General features: G+C 39.9%; 1 protein-coding gene and 1 pseudogene across 6 annotated transcripts in view; both read right to left on the bottom strand.

Annotated features, from left to right (window-relative positions):
• STIL (STIL centriolar assembly protein) overlaps positions 1 to 22833 on the bottom strand; it is a 51284-nt gene that overhangs the window by 13090 nt on the left and 15361 nt on the right. For 3 of the 5 annotated variants that reach the window (XM_084787821.1, XM_084787822.1, XM_084787825.1), the window contains 7 exons: positions 22439 to 22522; positions 20793 to 20879; positions 17832 to 17982; positions 15967 to 16082; positions 9843 to 9957; positions 7589 to 8524; positions 625 to 793 (listed from right to left, as the gene is read on the bottom strand). In XM_084787821.1, the coding sequence (XP_084643947.1) occupies positions 625 to 793; positions 7589 to 8524; positions 9843 to 9957; positions 15967 to 16082; positions 17832 to 17982; positions 20793 to 20879; positions 22439 to 22522 (1658 nt within the window). The remainder of the gene's footprint in view (positions 1 to 624; positions 794 to 7588; positions 8525 to 9842; positions 9958 to 15966; positions 16083 to 17831; positions 17983 to 20792; positions 20880 to 22438; positions 22523 to 22833) is intronic. The other 2 variants (XM_084787823.1, XM_084787824.1) reach the window with 2 other exon arrangements.
• On the bottom strand, positions 4743 to 5664 carry LOC311600789 (peptidyl-prolyl cis-trans isomerase H-like; annotated as a pseudogene). The gene has a single exon. The product of its transcript is annotated as a peptidyl-prolyl cis-trans isomerase H-like (transcript).

The raw sequence follows: 22833 nt of genomic DNA, 5'->3' as shown, positions 1-22833 counted from the left end.
AACCAACAAAAACAAAACAATAAGAAACTACAGTGTAGTGAATACAGAATTTTACAAGACAGAAAAATACTACTAATTTTTTTCTTTCTTTGGGTGTGTTCTATGGGTGTGCATGTGTGCAAGTGTGAGCACACATGTACAAACGTATATGGATACCAGAGGTCAATGTTAGGTGTCCTTCTCTACCACTCTCCATCCTATTTTTTGAGAACTCAACTTGAGCTCACTAGGCAAGACTCGCTGGCCATGGAGCTCCAGGCATCCTCTCGATGCAGCCTTCCCAGCGCCAGGATCATAGGTGAGCAGTACCACACCTAGCTTTGTTGTTGCTTTTCAAGACAGGGTTTCTCTGTGTAGCCCTGGCTGTCCTGGACTCGCTTTGTAGACCAGGCTGGCCTCAAACTCACAGCAATCCAGCTGCCTCTGCCTCCCGAGTACTGGGATTACAGGCTCACACCTGGCTTTTTACATGGGTACTGAAGGCCTGAACTCAGACCCTCTCAGGCTTGTGTGGCAGGCACCACACTAAGCCGTCTCCTCATCTCCTTCCTCTGCTCCTTTCCTTCAAAGGGCAAATGCAAGAAGCACTAAAAACTAATTTCTTACAGTTGAAAACAAAATTACCTGTGCTCACAGCAATGCTTACACTTTTTCTCATGTGCAAGCCAGGTGAAGACTGTGCTCCCATGGAAACCAGTTCCATTTGTCTTGTCGCTTTCACGGTGTCTTCCACAGTGGCTACCGTCTTAGGGGGGCCAGGATCTAGAGACTGTGCTTCCAATAAGCGCTGAATCTGTGTCAATTAATAACAGGCGATGCAGCAATCAACAGAACTGGCAGCACAGTTTAGTAACAAATTACACATACTCTAGTCATTACAAAGCTGACTTTTAACTGTGTTTTCTCACAATACAATTAAATCATACCATGAGACTTAGTGCAGAAAGCCATTATCTCTGGCTACTAAGACCCAGTTTCACTAAGTATAAATCTAAAAGTGAAACACACAAGTAGTTAGATTAACATTCATAAATCGACACTTATGGAGAAAGTATCAATGGCTTCAAACCATTGTTTTTTGGTTTGTTTGTTTTTTTAAGTTTTTCGAGCCTTAACTATCCTGGACTTTTTGGTTGACCAGGCTGGCTTTGAACTCACAAAGATACGCCTGCCTCTGCCTCCCAAGGCATGCGTCACCACGTGTAGCCAAGTCATAATTTTTATTCAAAGACTTCAAACCAGTATTTTTTTTCCCCCAATACAGGGTTTTTCTGTATAGCCCTGGATCTCCTGGACTCACTTTGTAAATGAGGGTGGCCCCTGCCTCTGCCTCCCTGAGTGCTGGGATTAAAGGCGTGTGCCACCATACCCGGTCCAAACTGGTATATTTTATTGCTATTTCAATTATAAATCAAGTAAGAATGGAGATGGAGGCATACATACCCTGAGCTTCGTGTACCAAGCATTAAGCATGTTATACAAGATACATTTTATAAAGTTTAGTCAACATTGTATGGCCACACTAAACCAAAATACTAACAAACAGCAGCTAACATTGATTGGTTCTTTCTTGTACCACAAATTACTTATTTTAGGTGCATGGTGTCTGCATCACCTACATGCCTAGTATCCATGGAGGCCAGAAAGAGCATCAGATCCACTGGGGCTTGAGTGACAAGCAGCTGTGAGCCACCATGTGGATACTACAAGTTGAATCCAGGTCCTCTGGAAAGCAACCAGTGCTCTTAGCCACGGTGCCATGTCTCTAGCCCTAATACAACAGATTTGATGTGTGAGTTTTGCAATTCCATGAAGAGTATACTATGAAAATGCATTTTAAGGTGAGAAGCTTGAAACATTAGTTACCTGTTGAGATTGTATGACAAGTAGTAAAACTGAGGTCCCAACACCAAGAGCCTTCCCTCCTCTTTTTCAAATGGAGATGTAATTTACATACCTTAGAATTCACCAATTCTGAAGTTTATAGCATATTCAGAAAATGTAAAGCAACAATCACCACTAATTCCAGAGCATTTTCAAACTCTAAAAGCCCCTATATCCACCAGTCTGTGTCATTCTTTACACACTTTCTAGATCACGGCCACTGCTGATTCTGGACATTTCGTATACAGAGCTGAGCTGTGTGCCTGGCTCCTTTCTCTTTGCATAGAGCTTTCAAGATTAACCACATTAACCATTCTGACTGCTGAATACTCCACTGTGCAGATATGCTTACCAAGTTTATCAAAACTTGAGGGACAACCAGGCTGCTTATAGTTAATTTGGCCTCTGATGTTGCTATGAATATTTGTATCCAGGGGTTTTTGTTTTATTTTGATTTTATTTTGTTGTTTTAAGGTAGGATCTTGCTAAGTAGTCGCAGCCGACCTAAAACCTTGCTCTTGTTGCTCAGGCTGGCCTCCCAGATGTCTGCTTCCTCCATCTCCTGGGTGCACCACCACAGCAGCTTAGGTACAAAAGGTTTTCAATTTTTCTTGAATATATACTACAGTGAGGAACATCATCCTTTATTTGCTTTGTTGCAGATTTTTTTAATATTTTGATTTTGTATTTTCCTTTAAATGATACTATTATGATTAACTAGTTTAATTAATTTTAGTGGACTACTATAGTTATCAATAAGGTTGCTTTTCCAAGGCTATATAGCATCTATATCGGCTGTAAACTGAATTAGAATCTAAGGAATCTATTTGTTCAATTCATTTGCCCACTCCATTAAGTATTATGCAAAAACAGCCTGTGAATGCCAGGAGAGGAGCAAGTTTGAATATTTTTTTGTATTTCCAGGCAAGTGCTCCACCAGTGAGCTATAGCCCCCAGATACCAGTCTGATATCTCTCAATTTAAAAAAAAATTTTTTTTCCTTTGACTTCACAGTTTGCTTCTGGAGGGCCAGTGAGATGGCTCAGTAGGTTAAGTAAAGCACTTGCTGCCAATCCTGATATACCTCAGACAGTTCCCCAGGGCCCATGTGTTGAAAGGAAATAACTGACTCCTTGACTCTTGTCTGTCCACATGCACACCATGGTCAACATTAACACATAAACACGCACACACATACACACAACCAGAATTAAAACATTTAAGTTTACTTGCAGGGATCTATGGCACAGTGATGTTAGCACATATATATCTAAAAATATAAATAAATGATGCAAATAAAGTGGGCTGAAAAGATGGCTCAGCTGCTAAAGTCTAAAGGCTCACAATTGAAAGACGTAAATAAATAATAAATAAAAAATACATAAAAATAAACACACTGAAAATAAGCTATAGGCATAAGGATATCCACTGGTATACTAGCTGCAATAGACTAAAGTTCAAACTGTTAACAAAATGAAACAAATTGGAAAGCCCATGTGTACGCTTAGAAAATGACCCAAAGCAATAAACTTCTTCATTTCCACTCACATGGAAATGTCTAAAAGTCCCCCGGGGCTGGGAAAACAGCTTAGCTAATGAAGCGCTTGCCATGCAAACATGAGGACTTGAGTCTGTTCCCCAGCACCAAGTACAAGCCAGGTGTGATGTGCACCTGCAATGGGAGTACTGAGAAGGTGGAAACAGCACACCCTCAGACTGACTAGTCAGCCTAGCTAAGCCCCAGGTCCCACCGAGAGACTCCCCAAAACACCTACAAGCACAAAGAACCAGCGGGTTGTCCACTTTAAATAGGTAAATTGTGTGATGTATGAATAATGTATCAGCAACATCAAAATGTACTTATCGCCCTTCTCATTATCCTTTTCAGATGGATCAACTGCTATCAGTAGTTCCCTGTTTGCTCTGTATTCCTCCTGCTCCTTCAATTCATAGTTAGATGCTGTATAAAACTTCAATCCATTCATACTGTGTATTACTCTGAAATTGCTATCATCCACAAGATAACTGCTGTTCTCAGTAATAATAATAACAACAGTAAATATAAGGTGGACAGTTCCTGAGGGAACAACATATAAGGCTGACCCTAGGCCTCCATGTGTAGGCACACACATGTGCACCCACACCCAAAGTTTCTTTAAAAAAGGGGGGGGGGACTCATGAAGAAAATATTGTATATTTATAGAAAAAAATTTTATGTTATATTTCATGTAATGATAATTTAAATGAGAGCATACAGTCTATAACTATACATTGTAAGTAGCTAAGGTTTCTAAATAGCTTAATGGATCTCTTTAGATTTTAAGACTTATTTATTTATGTATGAGTGTTCTGTCTTCCTATATGTCTGCATACCAGAAGAGGGCATCAGATCCTATTATAGATGGTTGCGAGCCACCATGGGGTTGGTAGGAACTGAACTCAGGACCTCTGGAAAAATAACCAGTGCTTTTAACCACTGAGCCATCTCTCCAGTCTCTTCTCTTTAAGTCTTATTAGTCTTTTTTAAAGCAAGACAGAAAATAAATGATAATCTTTTTCAATGTGAAAACATTAATTATTTAACTATATTAACATTTTTAGTCTTTAATGTTTTATTAACATTCAAATTTTTGTAAATCTCAAAGAATTTACCTCTATTTAAAAAACAGAAAAGCTAGGCTGGAGAGATGGGACAGAGGTTAAGAGCACTGGCTCTTTTTCCAAAGGCCTGAGTTCAATTCCCAGCAACCACATGGTGGCTCACAAGCATCTTTAATGAGATCTGGTGCCCTCTTCTGGCGTGCAGGCATACATGCACTATAATAAATAAATGAGTGAATAAATCTTTTTTTTTTTAACATTAAAAACATACTTTATTTACATTTCACAATTTAAACAGGCTCTTAGTTGTGATCTGTGACACTTCCAGGTCCTGGATCACACCTGTGGAGGCAGGGAAGCAAACACAGAGGCAGTCCAGCTTGTTGGACTCAGGGGAGAATGTCACCCCAAACGGCAGACCTGGCTCAGTCTCAGTCTAGATGACATTTCCCCACACTGTGAGATCACCATTGTCAGTTTGGGCTTATTGATGGGGCCTATGGGAGCATTCGATCTTCCTCATCACTAGAAGTCCATCAATGATTTTTCCAAACACTACATGCTTCCCATCCAGCCAATCACACTTAGAACACGTGGGAAAGAACTGGCAGCCATTTGTACTGGGACCACTGCTGGCCATGGAAAGCAGGCCTGGAACGAGTGTCTCAGTTGAAAATGTCCATCTACAAATGGACCCCGGTAAATACCAGTGACTTCAGTACCATCATCATTAACAAAATCTCCACCCTGAACCATGAAATCCTTTCCGACCCTTTGCATCCTATGGGAACACCACCTTTTCTGAACTCCCCAGGGCAGAACTGCCTAAACTTCTCTGGTGTCTTAGGCACCATGTCTGCAAACAGCTCAGTCTTGATGCAACCAACTTCCTGGCCACCAATGTGCCATCAAAAAAGACCACCAGATTGACTGGACTTGGATTTGCCATGGCTTTGACCCGAATAAATAAATATTTTTAAAAAAAAGAAAGAAAAGCTGGGGCTGGAGAGATTGCTCCCAGCACCTGCATCGGGGGGCACAACCACCTGTAACTCTAGAGGATACATGTATGTAAGCCTTCTGTCTCCTCTGAGACAGGCGCACATAAAGGCATGAAGTTTTACACACATATACTTAAATAAAAAGGTTTGGTTTTGGTTTTTGGTTTGCGGAGACAGGGTTTCTCTGTGTTAGCCTAGGCTGTTTTGGACTTATTTTGTAGACCAGGCTGGCCTCGAACTCACAGCGACCTGCCTGCCTCTGCCTCCCAAGCAAATAAAGTTATTTAAAAATAAAATAAGGTCGGGCAGTGGTGGCGCACGCCTTTAATCCCAGCACTTGGGAGGCAGAGGCAGGTGGATCGCTGTGAGTTCGAGGACAGCCTGGTCTACAAGATCGAGTCCAGGACAGCCAAGGCTACACAGAGAAACCCTGTCTCGAAAAACTAAAAAAAAAAAAAAAAAAAAAAAGTATCATTTTTCTCAGGTGTTTCTATCTGAAGAATTTTAAGCAGAATTTGAAGACCTTTGTCTTTTCTTGTAAAATGCAATTTTATAAAAGATTTTTAAAATATTATTTAACTTTATTTTAACCACTGAGCCATCTCTCCACCCAACCCCAACCCCTTTTAAAAGATAGCTTCTTGTAGAGCCTAGGATGATCTTTAAAATATTTTTCTAAATAACACATTATGTAGAGTAGTCACATATTTGTATAGTTATAGAGCCAAAAAATATGAAACATGCATTTCAAGTTATTTTCACTAGCACTGGTTGGAAAGAGAAGAACTGGTTTGAGATATGTATGTAAAAGACGGGTGTTGGGGCTGGAGAGATGGCGCAGCGGTTAAGAGCACTGTCTGCTCTTGCAGAGGTCCTGAGTTCAATTCCCAGCAACCACATGGTGGCTCACAGCCATCCGTAGTTTGATCTAATACTCTCTTCTGTCATGCAGGTGTACATGCAAATGGAGTACTCATATACACAAAATAAATAAATAATTCTTTAAAAAAAAAAGGGTGTTGATGAGAAATAAGGGAAAAAGGCAAACTCAGACTAAGCTTTGGGTAAGGTTAAACTAAAAGACTAAGACCCTTGTAATAAAAGCCCTGAAGACAGGGAATACTGCCGAGTAAAAGGAGTGGAGCAAGCCTTATATAGACATGGATGGCAAAATGCGGTGGTGCACATCTGTAATCCAGTACCTGGTAGGTGGAAGCAGGAGGAACAAATGTTCAAGTCCTACGTTCTTAGATCAAAGGTTCAAGACCAAGGCCTCAAGAATCCATGTCTCAAAAGAAACCAAACCAAACAAATAAAAACAAGCAGAAACACAGAGGGTCTTAACTGGTTTCTCATCGGTAACTGGTCTCCAATACAGTAGCAAGGAAGGTCCTAAAGACTCACTGGCTACGGTGAGTAAAACTAAAGGCACGCCAGCCTTTGGATTTAGTTGTATAATAAAGGCTTAGAGAAAAAACTGAAAGAAAATGCAATTATGTTCTAAGTTAGGATACAGAGATGGAAAGAAGGCTTGCTCTCTGGCCCTAGTCCTACCAACTAACAATACAGAGCGGGGTTGACTTACTCTCTCTAATCCTCACTGAAGACAGACAAGCCAGAACACGAGAAGGAGCCAGAAGATCAGAGCAAATTGTTAAGTTAGTTTGAGGCCAAGCAGAGCAATTTAGGGTCAAGAGAGAAGCCAGATTAAATAAGTCAGCGGGGAGAAGAGTTTGAACCCAAACAGCTGAGTTGAACCAGGCAGCCCAGAGCTCAGAAAGAACAAGTAAGGGCGAGCTTACTAAGCAGTGAGTCTCAGAGGCTGAGAACATTCTAGGCCTACATTAGATTGTACAGAGGCTAGAAGCTTCTAGGACTAGGTTAGCAGGAGGCAGTAAGCCTCCAAGACAACAATTAAACCAGGAGAATAAAAGTAACTTTTACACCTCACTTATCTGTAAAACAAGAGGGACTAGAATTTAGCCTTAAGGTCTTTCTGGTTCTAATATTGTACAGTTCTATAAACATAATCACTGTAGAGTTGCCAGATACTAAGGAAATATGTTACAAATTTAAGAGCACCAAGAAAGTTCCACACAAACCTGTGCCTGAAGTAGTCTCAGCTGTCTGTCTTGCTCTGTGACAAAGCGATATGCATCAGGAGATAGTCCCATCATGCCATTATCTGGTGCTGTACTGGGTGTGTGCATGCACATGGCACAAGGCTGTGGCACACAGGAGTCCACATGTGAAGGTCCTGCCACAGGGGATGGATCTTCAGGGTTGTGGGGAGAATAGCTGTCCATGCCTCCCTGAGGTTTTGTGGCCACAGGGCTACTCGAAGAGTAGATGGCATTATGAAACAGAGATGGGCACCCACTTGAGTGAAATAATGCATGTTTTGGAAGGGCTTCAGAGCGGAGGTCCTGAATGGACCCTATTGTATTTCCCTGCCAAGAATTTATCGTACTATACTGAATATGACCATGGTGTTGACAACAGCTGCAGATGTTGGTGGAATAGTAAGGTGGTAGTGAAGGAGTGGGTACTTGAAGGTCCATTGGTCTTGTCGAATTATGGGGTGAAAAAACAAAATTGTGTGGCTGGGCTTGTGGAGCACGAGAGGGCCGCCTAGCATTCTGTGTAGAAGGTCTCGTCGGACAGCCTTCCTTTTGCAGGCTCACAGCAGAAACTGCCTGAAGTCTCTCAGATACATCAGGAGACAGCACACTGGGAGACGGGTCAGCGTAAGCACTCCTGAGCTGGGGGCTCTCTTTCTTACAAGACGATTGCTTCCCTCTACACTGTCTCAAAGCAGTGTCCTGGCCTAACTGACTTGGCATTCCCTTCAAGGAAGGCTCCCCAGCATCAGCTTCTGAGCTGTGTTTGTCATCGCGAAGCTCAGGCTGCGATGGCCTCCTCAGCAAAGGATTTTCCGGATTCACCGTCTCCACCGGGTTAGGCTGACTGCTTGACTCTGTGAAGTTGCTGTCTAACACAAGTGAAAGTTCAGGAACAGATGGCTGGATCTTAGAAATCTATACGTGAAAGCAGAGAGAAAACTCTTAGGAAATTTATTTGCTCTTTTTCCTTAGGCAAGCATTTGCCAAATAATATCCAATTACATATTAAGATTTGCTCATTATTTAGACCACCAACCAATATGTTCTGGGTACATGGCAAGCAGTAAAAATGCAACTGTGAGCACAAGAAACATGGTTGTTGCCTTCACATAGACATAAATATTCCCCTGACTGATTTAGTTTTTTGAGACCAGGTCTCTCTCTACAGCCCTGGCAGACCTGAAACTCACTCTGTAGACCAGGCTGGTCTTGAACTCAGAAATCCATCTGCCTCTGCCTCCCAAGTGGTAGGATTAACAGTGTGTCCACAACCACCCCAGCTCCTAGACTTACTTTAAGTGGAACTTTTATTATGATACTGATTAAAATTATCTAGATTATGGGACAAAAAAAAAAAGGAAGTGTATTTATTATACTGGAGTTTCTTACCTTCATTCTATAAAAAAATTACTACAGGCAGAATGCTTCAACAAATACAATAGCCCATGTTACTATTCCTTAAAGAAATAACACTCCAATAAGTACTTCAGAGTATTCCCTATTAAAGTCACTAAGTTATCTCTTCTATTAATATTAAATAAAAGAGATAGGAGAGAACATAAAATCTGTTATACTATAATTTTTTTTTAAAGCAGTGTTGGAGATTTTAATACAGATTTTAACCACGAGGGTTAAGAGAAAGAGATGCTTGGAGGAAATTTAAGACACTCAATAGTGTAGACTTCTTAAGGAAGACTCACCAACCATATTATTTTTTTAAAAATCTGTTCCATTTCATTTCCTTTTAGTTAAGTTCAACTAGGGTAAATATTTCTAAAAATAGGTCACTAGTTGGTAGTAATTAAAAAAATAAATGACCAGCAAGGGTTAATGGCAACCTCTAAATGCAAGTAGTATGTTTTTTCTGAGCACAGTAACAAAACTGATGCCAGGCACTGGTGACAAAGAATGCCAAGTCTATGCTGCCTCTAAAAGCACCAAATTCTGAAGCCAAAGCCCCAGAATTGGAATTCCAGTTTTATTACTTATTAGGTGTGTGATCATGGAGTGCCAGCCAAATGAAACCTCAGTTTTCCTATACTTACATATACATTATTGCCTATATGTGAACATATATATGTAGTATTATTTAACTGCATGCACCTGTGAGATATATACACATATCCCTACACATCTTCTAAGGGCCAGAATGACCCTTCTACAAGGATGAGGTGGTACGTAAGTGCTTTACTATAGGAACATAAGCTGAAGTGAGCTCATTTAAGGACACTACCTTCTGACTCACTGGGTGAGGACTGGGACTCGGTCTTGGAGAAAAATCTTCATCTTCAAGGTCAGCGTCACGTTTATTTATTGGTATTTTCCCAGGAGATAGTTTTTGGGAAGATCTAAAGAGTAGAAGAGAAGAAAAACTTTCAACAAACCAGGGGTGTTCTTTCCTTTTTGAAATGTGACGATGTCATTTAGTAAATACTGAAACAATTTAGCACCTGACAGCTACCAGTGGTTTTCTTAGGTCAGTGTTTACCAGGAAAGGTGGTTTCCTCAGGTTTAGTAATTACCTACCCCATTTACGCAATCACTGAATGTTTAGCCCTACTTTATTAACTACTACATACAATACACCAATAGTCACTGAACACCTGGTTGACCACATTCAACAATGTAGCAAGAAAACTTAGCACTTACTCTAAATGTGCATTATGGTACGACAGGTACACATCCTGCGATGGTTTGAAGGCTCAGGTTTTGAACATTTGGGCCCCAGCTTGCAGTGGCATTATGAAGGTCATGGGCCCCCCAGCAGGCAGGTAGGGCCTGGCTGTTGGAAGCAGTAGGGTGGATCGCTGAATCTTGCTTCTGAGTCCATCCTGCTTCATGTCTCCTGGCCCCCACCATGTGAAGCTACCGTCATTCAAGTCCACTGCTGTGTGTGGAGCTGCTTCTGTCACTATACCTTCCTACCCAAGACCTGAAATCCCTCTGACACAGCAAGCCAAAATAACCTTTCATCAGCTATATTGTTAGAGAGTAACAAGTAACTAAGATACACACCAACAATACTCAACACATTGTACTAAATACCTACTGTGATAAAAAGGAAAACTACTAAAGAATTATATTTTTCTATGTACATAAAACATGGCTGGGTGTGGTGGTACATGTCTTTAATCCCAGCACAGCAGGCAGATCTCTATGCTCTACACAGTGACTTCCAGGCCAGCCAGAGCTACCTAGTTAAGGCCTTGTCTCAAGAAAAAAGAAGAGTTTTATTATCTTTAAAAAATCTATTTGGTTGGGGCTGGAGAGATGGCTCAGTGGTTAAGAGCACTGTCTGCTCTTCCAAAGGACCCGGGTTCAATTCCCAGCACCCCACATGGCAGCTTACAACTGTCAGTAACTCCAAGATCTGACACTTTCACACCAATGCACATAGATTAAAACTAAATTAAAAAATATTAAAAAAAAAAAAACCTATTTGGTGCGCAATCACCTGTCGGCCTGCTCACTTGCCCATCATCCGTCTGTCCATGTATCTGTGTGTGTGTATGCATGTGTGTGTGACACACAGAGGTCAAAGAACTTTCAGAAATTGGTTTTCTTTCTTTTTTGTCTTTTTCTGAGACACAGTTTCTCTATGAAGCCTTGGCTGTCCTGGATTCACTTTGTAGACCAGGTTGGCCTAGAACTCACAGAGATCCACCTGCCTCTGCCTCCCCGAGTGCTGGGATTACAGGCATGAGCCACCACGGCTGGCTTCAGAAATTGGTTTTCTTTTACACCATGTGGGTCCTGGAGATGAGACTCACATCATCAAGTGCTTCACCCACTGATCCATGCAGCTGGCTCCTAAGTTCTTTTTAAAATTACTTTTGTAAGTTAGCATATAAAGTGCCGGGTTTCACTATAGCATTTTCATATAGTTGTGTTACTATGCCATTCTTATTCATGCCCCTTTTCTATGTACTTATGTCTACAGTGGGAGCATACTTAGGAATGGAGGATACCTCACATTTAGTCAGCTGTAGTCATTGTATCCCAGATAGCACGCTCCACTGAAAACAAGACTCTTTGACAAAGTTGGGGATATAGGTTAGTAGTTGATTAGTACATGCAAAGCCCTGGGTTCAATCCCCAGCACCGATGAGAAGGAAGAAAATAATTTTAATGCTGGTACTGAGTTTCAAAAGCTAAAACTAAGGTTTAAGGTAAAAAAAAAAAATCTATGTGGAGGAGAGACTAAAGACTGGGAATATTATGTGCATAAAGGTCTTTTGTTGTTGTTTGGTTCATCTCAGTAAACAGATAAAGTCTCAGGATGCTTTAGGGAAAAGGGAAGCAATAAGGGAAGCTAAGAGAGCTTAGAATTAATTAGTGAAGTTCCTACAAATGCATCCTATATCCTGTTTTATATAAGCCAAACTTTTCTTAGCAGAGAAAAAGAATAAGAAACTCCTAAGAAGATTTGAAGATGAGACCTCCCAAAATCCTGGTGGTCTAGAGAAGAAAACAGTTATAAAGGTCTTTCTGTGCAAAGCACTATAATAAAGCAATGATAAAATCTGCATAAAGTTTTTTAGTCGATAGGCAGGGTCTGTAGCAGTCCCACTCATCGCTCCCCCAACATACACGGACATGTGGACTACACAATGCTATCGCATGTGCTCAGTACAGGCTACTCAAGACAGAAGGCTCAAAGAATTTGCATCAACTTGTCAAAGATTAGATACAAAGGGACATCTCAGCAGACAGCAGTACAGACAGATGAAAATCATGCTCCTTTTTTATTACCAGTAATGATATACTATTAATCCCCACTACATAAGACCTCACCGGAGAGGGGATAAAAAGATGGTGAATTGACTGTAAACTGAACAGAATAAAAGAACAAGCAGAACAGAGGCTTAAGGTAGACACTCAGTTCAATTATGGGGGGTACACTACTATGCACACCTGAGTTATTTTGTGAAATACTGGTTCCTGCTACATTTCTTTTCTTTCCAATTTTTAATTATGTTTTTACTTTTACATATACATTTATATTATTACACATATATCCAATAAACTACCTACAGCAAGAAAGACCACAAAACAATTAGGAATGTATAAATGCTACACTCATCGTGTTTTGCCTATTTGTATTTGGCAACCTTGGAGAAAACATCTTTCCTATCTTGGTGAGTCTACAACTCTGAATGTAAATCGGTATCTATCGTATCTCATCTCTATCAACCTAAAAACTTCTATCTAGACCTAAAAACATCTTAACCCCTAAACAACTACGCTTAATTGTAAAACTAAACTATCTGGTCTTCAACCCCATCAGAGAATTGAGAAGGAATTAAAATTAATTATTTGAATAAACAGGAAGTACATGTTAGCAGCTTCCAAAATGAGAAAATGACAGAGATAGTCCACTGCCTAGACAGTCACACAAAACTCTCTATACTGCTGGAGCATCATCTTTAGCCTTCTGGCCATTATATCTGACAGACATATTTGTGAAGCAGGAGCTATTAAGGACTTGCTTACCCTGTCATGGCAGATTTTATTGCTACATATCTTAAACACCGCCTCCTCCTGCGCCCCCCCCCCACTCAGCTGATGTCAAACAGCAAACTCAGCTTTTTTTTTAAACACCCTAAGCAAAAAGGGGAAAAATTAATTGTTATCTTAGTCTTTTAGGCAAAATTTACTATAATCTAAAGCAGCATTCCTCATTAAGGTTCATTGAGAGCTGAAAACAAAGGTTTCAACAACCCTGCTGCTCTTTGGTGGTGTTGGATTAAACCCAGGGCTCTGCAGATGCTAGGCTAGCACTCTGCCACTAAGCCACACACTAGCCCCTTAATATTAAGCATTCTGTTTCCTTAACTAGGCCTTTTCATTCATAAATATTCAATAAAATGGTAAGACAAAGGCTTAGAATTTAGAAAGTTAAGTTGTACCTGCGACAGACTAGAAGCACTAGTTTCTGGTGCCCTAAGCGTTTGAGGATAACTTTAATGTCCACACAGATGGGAGGAAGCACCTCAGATGCCTCTCTAGCCCTAGTGCCTCTCAGGATCTACGCATGTAAAGGAAGCTGTGGATGTGACTAAGGCTCTTCAGGAAGAGTGGTTATTTAGGGTTCCTCAAGTAGACCCAACACAATCCCTCCCATCCCAGCCCCAGACAGCATTTCTCTGCATAGCTCTGGCTGTCCTGGATCCCACTCTGTAGAACTAGGCTGCCCTCAAACCTGGAGATCCGCCTGCTTCTGCCTCCTGAGTACTGCGACTGAAGGCATGCCCACCATCACCCACTGACCCAACACAATCTTAAGGGTCAGGGAGAGAAGATGTGAAGATAGAAGCACAGGTCAGAGAAGAGAAGGAAAAGGGGCAACTTGAAGAGAACATGCTTTTGGCTTTGAAAATAGTGTAAGGAGCTTTGAGACAATGAATACAGATGGTTTCTGAAGCTAAAAGAAGCAAAACAAACCAAAAACTCCAGAATGAATACAGACTGCCAATATTTTGGTTTTGAGATCCAAACACTGGTTTTAATGTCTGACCCCCCAGAATAAAGATTTGAACATTGATATATCTGATACCAGTCATTTTCTCAATAAAACCAAAGCATTCCAATAATCAATGAAAAGATTATTTGTATCTGCTTATTTCTCTTGTAATATATTAAACATATAATGTTAAGAAGAACTGAAAGGCAGGCTCAGGTTACATTGTTAAAAGCTAAGGAGCTGCACTGAGGGCTCCAGAGTTACTTTGCAGAGGGCTCATTTGACTCCTAGTACTCACATGGCAGCTCCCAACCATTACAACTCCAGCTGCAGGAGCTCTGATGCCATCTTATGACCTCTGAAGGCACTGTATGCCCATGGTGCACTGTTAGCATAATATTCCTGTGGACTGTGTACAGTACACCCTTATTCATTCAAATGCTGATTTCTCTATCCAACTCTCTGGTTTCAATCCAGACATGGCCTTGTGGTGTTTAGTCTAAGTATCTCCTGTCTCACGTTTGTGTAAACATGTCACCATTTGTTCTCTGTATTGTCAATAAAAACCAACTAGCCCATGCTGAGCAATAACAGAGAATAGGGTGGGACATCCTGGTCCAATGAGGGGAAGAGAAAGGACAGGAAGGGGAGTGGATACACATGAAGAGAATGAGGATGCACCAGGAGGAATGAGCAAGACCTAGGATATGAGTGAAAACCAAGTATAATGTGGAAAATTTGAATGGGAGGAAGGTATACTAGCTTGGAGGTTTAGGATGGAGCAATTATTGCTCAGTACTGTGCTTTAGGCTAATTAAACATATCCTAGACCCGGTATGGTTATTTGGGTATAAAACTGGTTAAGCAGTAACTGCTGATTTTACTAAAATTATAAATCAAAACTAAAGATTAATAATCATTTCAACAGTATAAATACATGCAGACAAAACACTTATACACATACAATAAATAAATCATGTAAATTAAAATAAAACATTAAAAAATGGCTCAGGGATGCAACTCAATAGTAGACTAAGAGGCCCAGGCTTTGATCCCTGGCACTGAAAAATATAATAATAACAATAATAAATAATATAAAACAAAACTCATTGTAGCACTATTAACAATAGCAAAGATATGAACCAACTTAAATGCCTATCAACAGAAGAATGAATAAAGAAAATGAATTTCCTCAGCTACAAAGAGTGGAGTAATGACATTCACAGGAAAATGGATGGATTGAGAATAATTTAACTGAAATAAACCAGATTCAAAATGATTAATGTGATATTTTTTTCTGTATTTGGATAGATTTGACTACATATATGTGCCTGAAAACCAAGTGGGAACTACTTAAGAGTAAGAGGGAAAGGAGGAAGAAAGTATGCAAATATAAGTAAAAACATCATAATAAAAACCTCATTATTTTATACTTCTACTAAACAAAAAAACAAAACAACAACAACAAAAAACCAACCCTGAGAAACAGACAAGACAACTGCTAGACTTAAACTAAACTGCAAGACTTAAACTAAAAATAGTTCCTAACTTAAGAGGCAAAAGGCAAACTAAGATTTCTTTAAACAAATAAGTAAACAAACAAAACCCTAGCATTCAAAAGCAGCTTTGAACTGGATTTATCAAATAACTTTACCAGAAATAATTGGAGGTCTTAAAAAGTATATATGCTTCCGTACTTCGGGGTGAGGGAATACATGCCTCTCTCCTTCCACCCGCCTGTACTTGGGTTCTAGATCAAATTCAGGTCCATGGGCTCAATAGCAAGCAACCTTACCCACTGAGCCATCTTACTGCCCCCAGAATGTTTTAACTACTCAATGAAAACTAGTAACTAGTAAAGAAAATATACATGGTAATAAAGATTATCTTTTACCTCTTAACTGAAAGATTCTTGGAAATCTTGCTAAGAAACTCAGCCTCTGCTTCTGCATCTTGACTCTCGGCACTGAGTTCAAAATGGATTGGATTTTTGTCAGAAGGGTCAACATTCTGAAATGAAGGAAGTCACACTTTTGAGATTTGACTTAAAATACCAAAGAACTCTATTTATTTGAACAGTAACTCTGGATCACTGACAAAAGCACTTCTGAGTTCTGTAACCTGCTTCTGTAGAATGCCTGGCCTCCTGCTTTGTAAGGGAGATGAAAACCTAACCCTGTGTTATAAAACTCACTGTTACCAGGGATACAGTGAATAAAACAATAATACAAAAATATAAAAATGTATTCATGAAATGGTACAACCCATAAATAAATACAAAGAAAACAAGATGAGTTGAGTGGAACCACATGGTTATTTATATAATGAGTATATTTTTATTACTTATTTTGAGATGTAAGATAAACAGTAATTTAATTTTTTTAAAAAAGTAGTATTTAAGCCAGAATAGTAGACACATGTAGTCCTAGGTACTCAAGGAGTCTCAGTTATTTGAGCCAAAGAATTTGAAGCCAGCTTAGGCAAAAAGAAGACATTATCCTTCTTTCCTTAGCTTTGTTTTTCTGAGACAAGGCTCCTCAACGTAGCCCTGGCTACGTTAAATTCACTATATAGACCAGAATGGCCTGAAACTCATAGAAATCTGTCTGCTTCTACTTCTGAAGGGCTGAGATCAAAGGCATGTACCACCACTGCCTGGCTCTTCCTTTAAATTCAGTTTTCATATAATAGTTTCAAAGACTGACTTTCTCTGTGATGACTACCTACATGCATTTTATTTCTAAAGACAAGGTCTTAAAACGCATACCTGGCTCTCCTGGACATCACTATGTAGACCAGGCTAGCCTTTGAACTCACAGAGCTCCACCTCCCTCTGCCTACTGAGGACTGGGATTAAATGCCTATGCCAGTAGGCCTGGCTCCTAGATGCACTTTTATGTTCTTTGTTGGATCTCCTAGGACTAGAGTTATAGGTTGTTATAAGCCACCACAAGGGTGCTAGGAACTGAACCCAGGTCCTCTAGAAAAGCAACCAGTGCTCTTAACTACTGAGTCATGTCTCCAGCACCCAAGAAAAAAATTTTAAAGATTGTTAATTATACCTACATATTAAAAAAAAAAAATAAGTTATGATGGCGGGCAGTGGTGGCACATATCTTTAATCCCAGCACACAGGAGGCAGAGGCAGGTGAATCTCTGAGTTTGAGGCCAGCCTGGTCTACAGAGTGAGTTCCAGGACAGCCAGGGGTATACAGAGAAAGCCTGTCTCAAAACAACAAGTGATGACAAGGAAAACACTAACATCAAAAATCAATCCTCAATAGCTCAATAGTACAAAACGCTACAATGCATAAGCTCCTGAAAAAAATGACTAAGAAAAGAAATGATGGCAAATCTTCACTACCAACTAGACTAGACTCTGACTCAGTTACATGGATGAGGCATCTCCGCATGTCAGTGGTGAAGTGCTTTTAGAGAGGATTACCCGGTGAAGACACACCAAGAACGTGGGTGGGGCCCTGCATGTGCTGAAGCCCTGACTGAGTCAAGGGGAGAAGACAGTAGGGTGTCTGTACTCCTGCGGCCCTGCCTCCAGGGTAGCTATGAATGAGGAGCTCTCTTCCACCACACAGTCCTACTACCATGCTGGTCTGCTCCAGCACAGGAGGCCAGCCAGCCATGGACTGAACTCTCTTACACTAGGGGCTGGAAGGAATCTCTCCCTCCTTGCTTATCTCTGATAGTTTGGTCAGAGTGATGGGAAAAATGACACACACACAGGTGAGCTTAAGTACTTACACTGAAAAGGCGGAAGGTCTCCTTGTTGGTTAGTAACTGGAGCTGAAGGTCAGGTGTCCTACCGTCACAGGGAAGGCACTCATAAAATTCAGGTTCCTTATGTGTCAGCGAATAAAGAACTATGATAAAATTTCCAGATTCGGAAAAAACCCTAAAGAAAAATGAGCACCAAATTAAAATTTAATGATAACAAGATTATACTGCCTAGATGTGGTGGCACACGCCTTTAATCCCAGCACTGGGGCGGCAGAGGCAGGAGGATCTCTGAATTTGAGGCCAGCCTGGTCTACAAAGCTTGTGCCGGGCAGCCAGGACTACATAGAGAAACTCTGTCTCGAAAGATTATACTGAAAGATCTCCTAGGTAAGATCTCCTAGCTAAGTTTCCCAGTCCAGGCAACAGATTGTTTAACGTATGCATGCTTACAGTTTAATGGTATTAATTTTTAAAAAAAAAATTTTTTTTTTTTTTTTTTTTTTTGGTTTTTTGAGACAGGTTTTCTCTGTGTAGTTGTCCTGGCTATCCTGACTCACTTTTGTACACCAAGCTGGCCTCAAACTCACAGCTGTCTGCCTGCCTCTGCCTCCCAAGTGCAAAATATTTATTTTTATTTTATGTACCTGTTTGTCTGCCTCTATGTACCTGTACAGTGTACATGTCTGGTACCTGTGGAGGCACAAAGCCAGTACTAGGAATCAAACCAGGATCCTCCGCAAGTAGAGTCTGTGCCCTTAGCCACTGAGCCATCTCTCTAGCCCGAATATTAATTTTTGAATTTAAAAAATACATTCTATAATAAAATACATAAAGTCTTTGTAAAATATCAAATAACACAGGAGTACATAAAATGCAAAATGAAAACTGCCCCACTCAACCTTGAGTTTGTGTGTGTGAGTGTGTGAGTGTGTGTGTGTGTGTGTGTGTGCACGTGCATGCACTTCAAGAATATGCACACAATGTCATGTACCTGTGGCTACTTGAAAGTGTGAAAGGATCACTTGAATCCAGCAGTTCAACACCCATCTGAGTTTTTACTGAACATCTATTGTCTATAAAAACTTAAAACAAGATAATTGATAATAAAATTTAACTGTTCTAAATCATAGAAAAGAACCAACAATTTAACACTTAGCACCTTGGGGCTGAAGGGACGGCTCCGTGATTAAGAGCCCTCACTCCTCTTTCAGAGGACTGGGTTCAATACCCACATAGTGATTCACAACCATCCTAACTGCAGTCCCATGGGACTGGATGCCCTCTTCTAGCCTCTATGAACACCAGAATGCATATCATACACAGACATAGATGTAGATGAAACATCCATACACATAAAATAAATAATAATAAAAATTTTAAAACAAAGAAAGCACTTAGCACCCTTCTCTTTTTGTTTGTTTTTGGGACACGGACTTGCATATCTTAGGCTGGCTTGGAATTTGTTTTGTAGCCCAGACTGGTCTCAAACTGGTCCTTCTGCCTTAGGCTTGCAGTGCTAGCATCACAGGTAAGGCGAGCCTCATTATGTCTGATTTTTTTTAGTACAAATACATAAAATTCATTTGAAAAGTTCACTAAAATATAAAAAGTGTAACTATAAAGGCATTTGAAAAAAATACAAGGGTTCTTTTAATTTAGTAATACTCCTAAAATGTGAAGAGCCTAAGTAAGAAAAAAAAAAAGATAAATTTAACAAAAAAAAAAACCCCAAAAACCAAAAAGCCCCCCACAAAAACCAAAATCCAAAACAACAACAACAAAACCCCATAAACTAAAGCAAACAAAAAAAAATAACCTTGAGGTTGGGGCTAGAGAGATGGCTCAGCAGCTAAGAGCACTTGCTGTTCTTCTACAGGACGTGGGCTTGATTCCAGCACCTGTCGGTAATTTAGAACCACCTGTAACTCCAGTTCTGGGGGTACAATGCTCTCTTCTGGCCTCTGTGGGCACCAAGTATGCAAATAGTGTACAGACATATAGGCAAAACACACTTAAAACTTAATAATAAACAACACAACAAAATAAAATAATTAAAGCGGAGCAGGGTGGAGAGATGGCTCAGTGGTTAAGAGCACTGGCTACTCTTGCAGAGGACCTGGGTTCAATTCCCAGCACGGACATGTCAGCTCACAACTGTCTGTAGCTCTAGTTCCAGGATCCAACACCCTCATATATCATATATGCAGGCAAAACAGTGCACATCGGGGGACAAAAAAAGCTTGGGGCATAAGGTCAGAGGTGTACAAAGCTTTGGGTTAGAGACCCAGCACCATCAGGAAAAAAAATAGTCTGGGAAAAATACTATTAACTAAAATTAAATGGAGTTATAATCTGAGGGAAAAAAGTTTTGCTCTAAGTATTTAAATATGCTGAGAGAAATAGGGAGAGAAAAAGGAGGAAGCGTGTGGCCTTACAAATTACTGAGAAAGAAGCACAATGCAGGAGAAAATAGCAAAAGACATCTCCCAGAAGAAGTCAAACACTGGCAAAGAGCACACTTCCTCTACTAGATTAGCAAAGGTGTCAAAGGCTTCTGTGACCAGAAAAGCAGCTCACACCTGCAGTTCAACACTCAAGAGGCTGGGGCAGCAAGACTGCCTTGAGCTCATTGTCAATCTGGGCCACCTTGTGAGTTCAAGGCCGTCTTGGCTACAGATTAAGACCACCTTTCAAAAGACTGAAGAGAAAGCAAGCAAAGGCTTTCCACTCACCTGTCTTGAGCTCAGGACCTGCTTCTCTGTCCTTCTGTCTAGCCACAGCATCATCCTTACTGTGTGATCTTTCACTTGGAGCCTCTGAAGCTAACACATCCTGTATCTACCCATGATAGTCACAAGCTTACCTTCTTACTCCTTCTTAAGTATAGTAAAAGATTAAAATAGTGTATGAATTTTAACTGAAACCAATAAAATATAAATGGGGAGACAATCAAACTATAATATTATAGAATGAAATATCACTTGCCTTTCCTGAATAGAAGAGCTGAGCATGTATCTCAAGCAGCAAGCCCACACCTGAGGGCTATAGATATGTATAATTCCAGACAGCCAACTAAAAGAAAGACAGGGAGTCATAATCAGTCAAGTATGGTGGCACACGCCTGTGAGCCCAACACCTGGAGGCTGAGGCAAATTCTAGGGTAGCATGGGCTACACAGGGAGATCATACCTCAAAATAAAAACAAAAATAAAGAGAAAACATCCACAGCCATTTAAAATTAACATACTTTGGATTACATCCTTTCTAAGACCGAGTCTTGAAACTCAACAGCAGTACATTAAAACCTTCACAGATAAAGACTCACACTGGTAATTAAGAGAGGGACTACATAGATATCTATGGCAACATGAATATATCACATCTACATATCAAAGAAACAAGTACATGTTCTTTGATCATTTTCATTTGGACGTAGGAGAGAAAAATGGTTCGTGGGGGTAAAAAAGGGTAATCAGAATAAATCAGCATGGATTGGAAATGAACAAAATTAGAGACCAAACTCTGTGGCCTAAATTAGAATTGTGGAGAGGATAAAATGCTATAACATATACATATATGTAGCCCAAACTACAGAAATACTTGACAAGAAAATGCCCACAATTGCCAGGGAGTTGTAGCGCACACCTTTAATCCCAGCACTCGGGAGGCAGAGGCAGGCAGATCTGAGTTTGAGGCCAGCCTGCTCTACAGTGCAAGTTCTAGGACAGCCATGGTTGCACTGAGAAACTCAGTTTTGAAAAACAAAAGACAAAACAAACAAACAAAACTGCCACAATTAACCCTTTATTTTTAATTAATTAATTAATCTATTTATTTTTGTTTTTACAAGGCACTAGGTTGTACTTAAACTCAAGGCCACCACTCCCAGCCATGATAACTTCTTTTACAAACCCTGTGTTTATTTTTTAGTGTTCATTCATAGATAAGTCATATACTTTATTATTGTCTATTATTTTATATTTGTGAATATCTTATCACTTCAGTTTGAATATAAATTCCTTGAGAAGGGATTTTAAGCCCCAACACAGAACCAAACATGCAAAAAGAAAGCACGTAATAGATACTGAATAAATATGAGTTTCTGAATCATCTTTTTCAATGTCATTAATGCACTAACTATAAAGAGAAACCATTAACACTAAAGGGAATTTCTATACAACTGCCTGTCAACAAGTTTTTAAATTCTATTATGTTAAGCCCTGGATTCTTCAAGATACAAAGAAAAATTGAGGGAAGGCTGAAGATCTTCAACTTAAACTAGGATTCAGAGAGACTTTGGTAGCTGATAAACACTAAAATACAGAAGCATAAGAGCCACCAGCTTTTGTAGGTTTATAAAATCAGCTCAGGCCAGATATGGTGGCATATTCCTTTAATCCCAGCACTCTGGAAGCAGAGACAGGAGGATCTTTGTGAGTTCCAGGCCAGCCAGGGCTACATAGAAAGGCCATGTCTCAAATAAAAACAAACAAACAAAAAACAAGCAACCAAAATATAAACACAAAAAAGCAACAACAGAAGATGAGCTCATCACTCATAATACACTCAATTTTCCTGATTTATTTGATACACACTAAGCTGAGAGGTTTTCTTAAGCAGATGATACTTACATTCCCACTAATGGTAAAGAATAGACTTTGGGATCAGATTCCAACAAAAGTAACAATTTGCGTGTTTCATCCATGGTAATATATCTAAACAGAAAAAACTTATGTAAGAATAATTTTAAGTATGTTAACAGTAGGAAGTAAATTAAGTAAGTTAAATTTAAGTTTAACCCAAAAGAGGCAGTCTTGAAACATATTTTAGGTAGTGAATGAAAAAAAGACTACAAAGACAATATGTAAAAAAAAAATTTTTTTTTTGTTTTGGTTTTTCAAGATAAGGTTTCTCTGTGTAGCCTTGGCTGTCCTGGACTTGCTTTGTAGATCAGGCTGGCCTCTGCTTCCCTGAGTGCTGGGATTAAAGGTGTGCACCACCACATCCAGCTATGTAAAACTTTTTA

The sequence above is a fragment of the Acomys minous genome, assembly GCF_964271855.1.
Source record: "Acomys minous genome assembly, chromosome: 6".
Lineage (NCBI taxonomy): Eukaryota > Metazoa > Chordata > Mammalia > Rodentia > Muridae > Acomys > Acomys minous.
The sequence above is the reverse complement of the archived record's forward strand: the minus strand, read 5'-3'. Positions and strand labels throughout refer to the sequence as shown.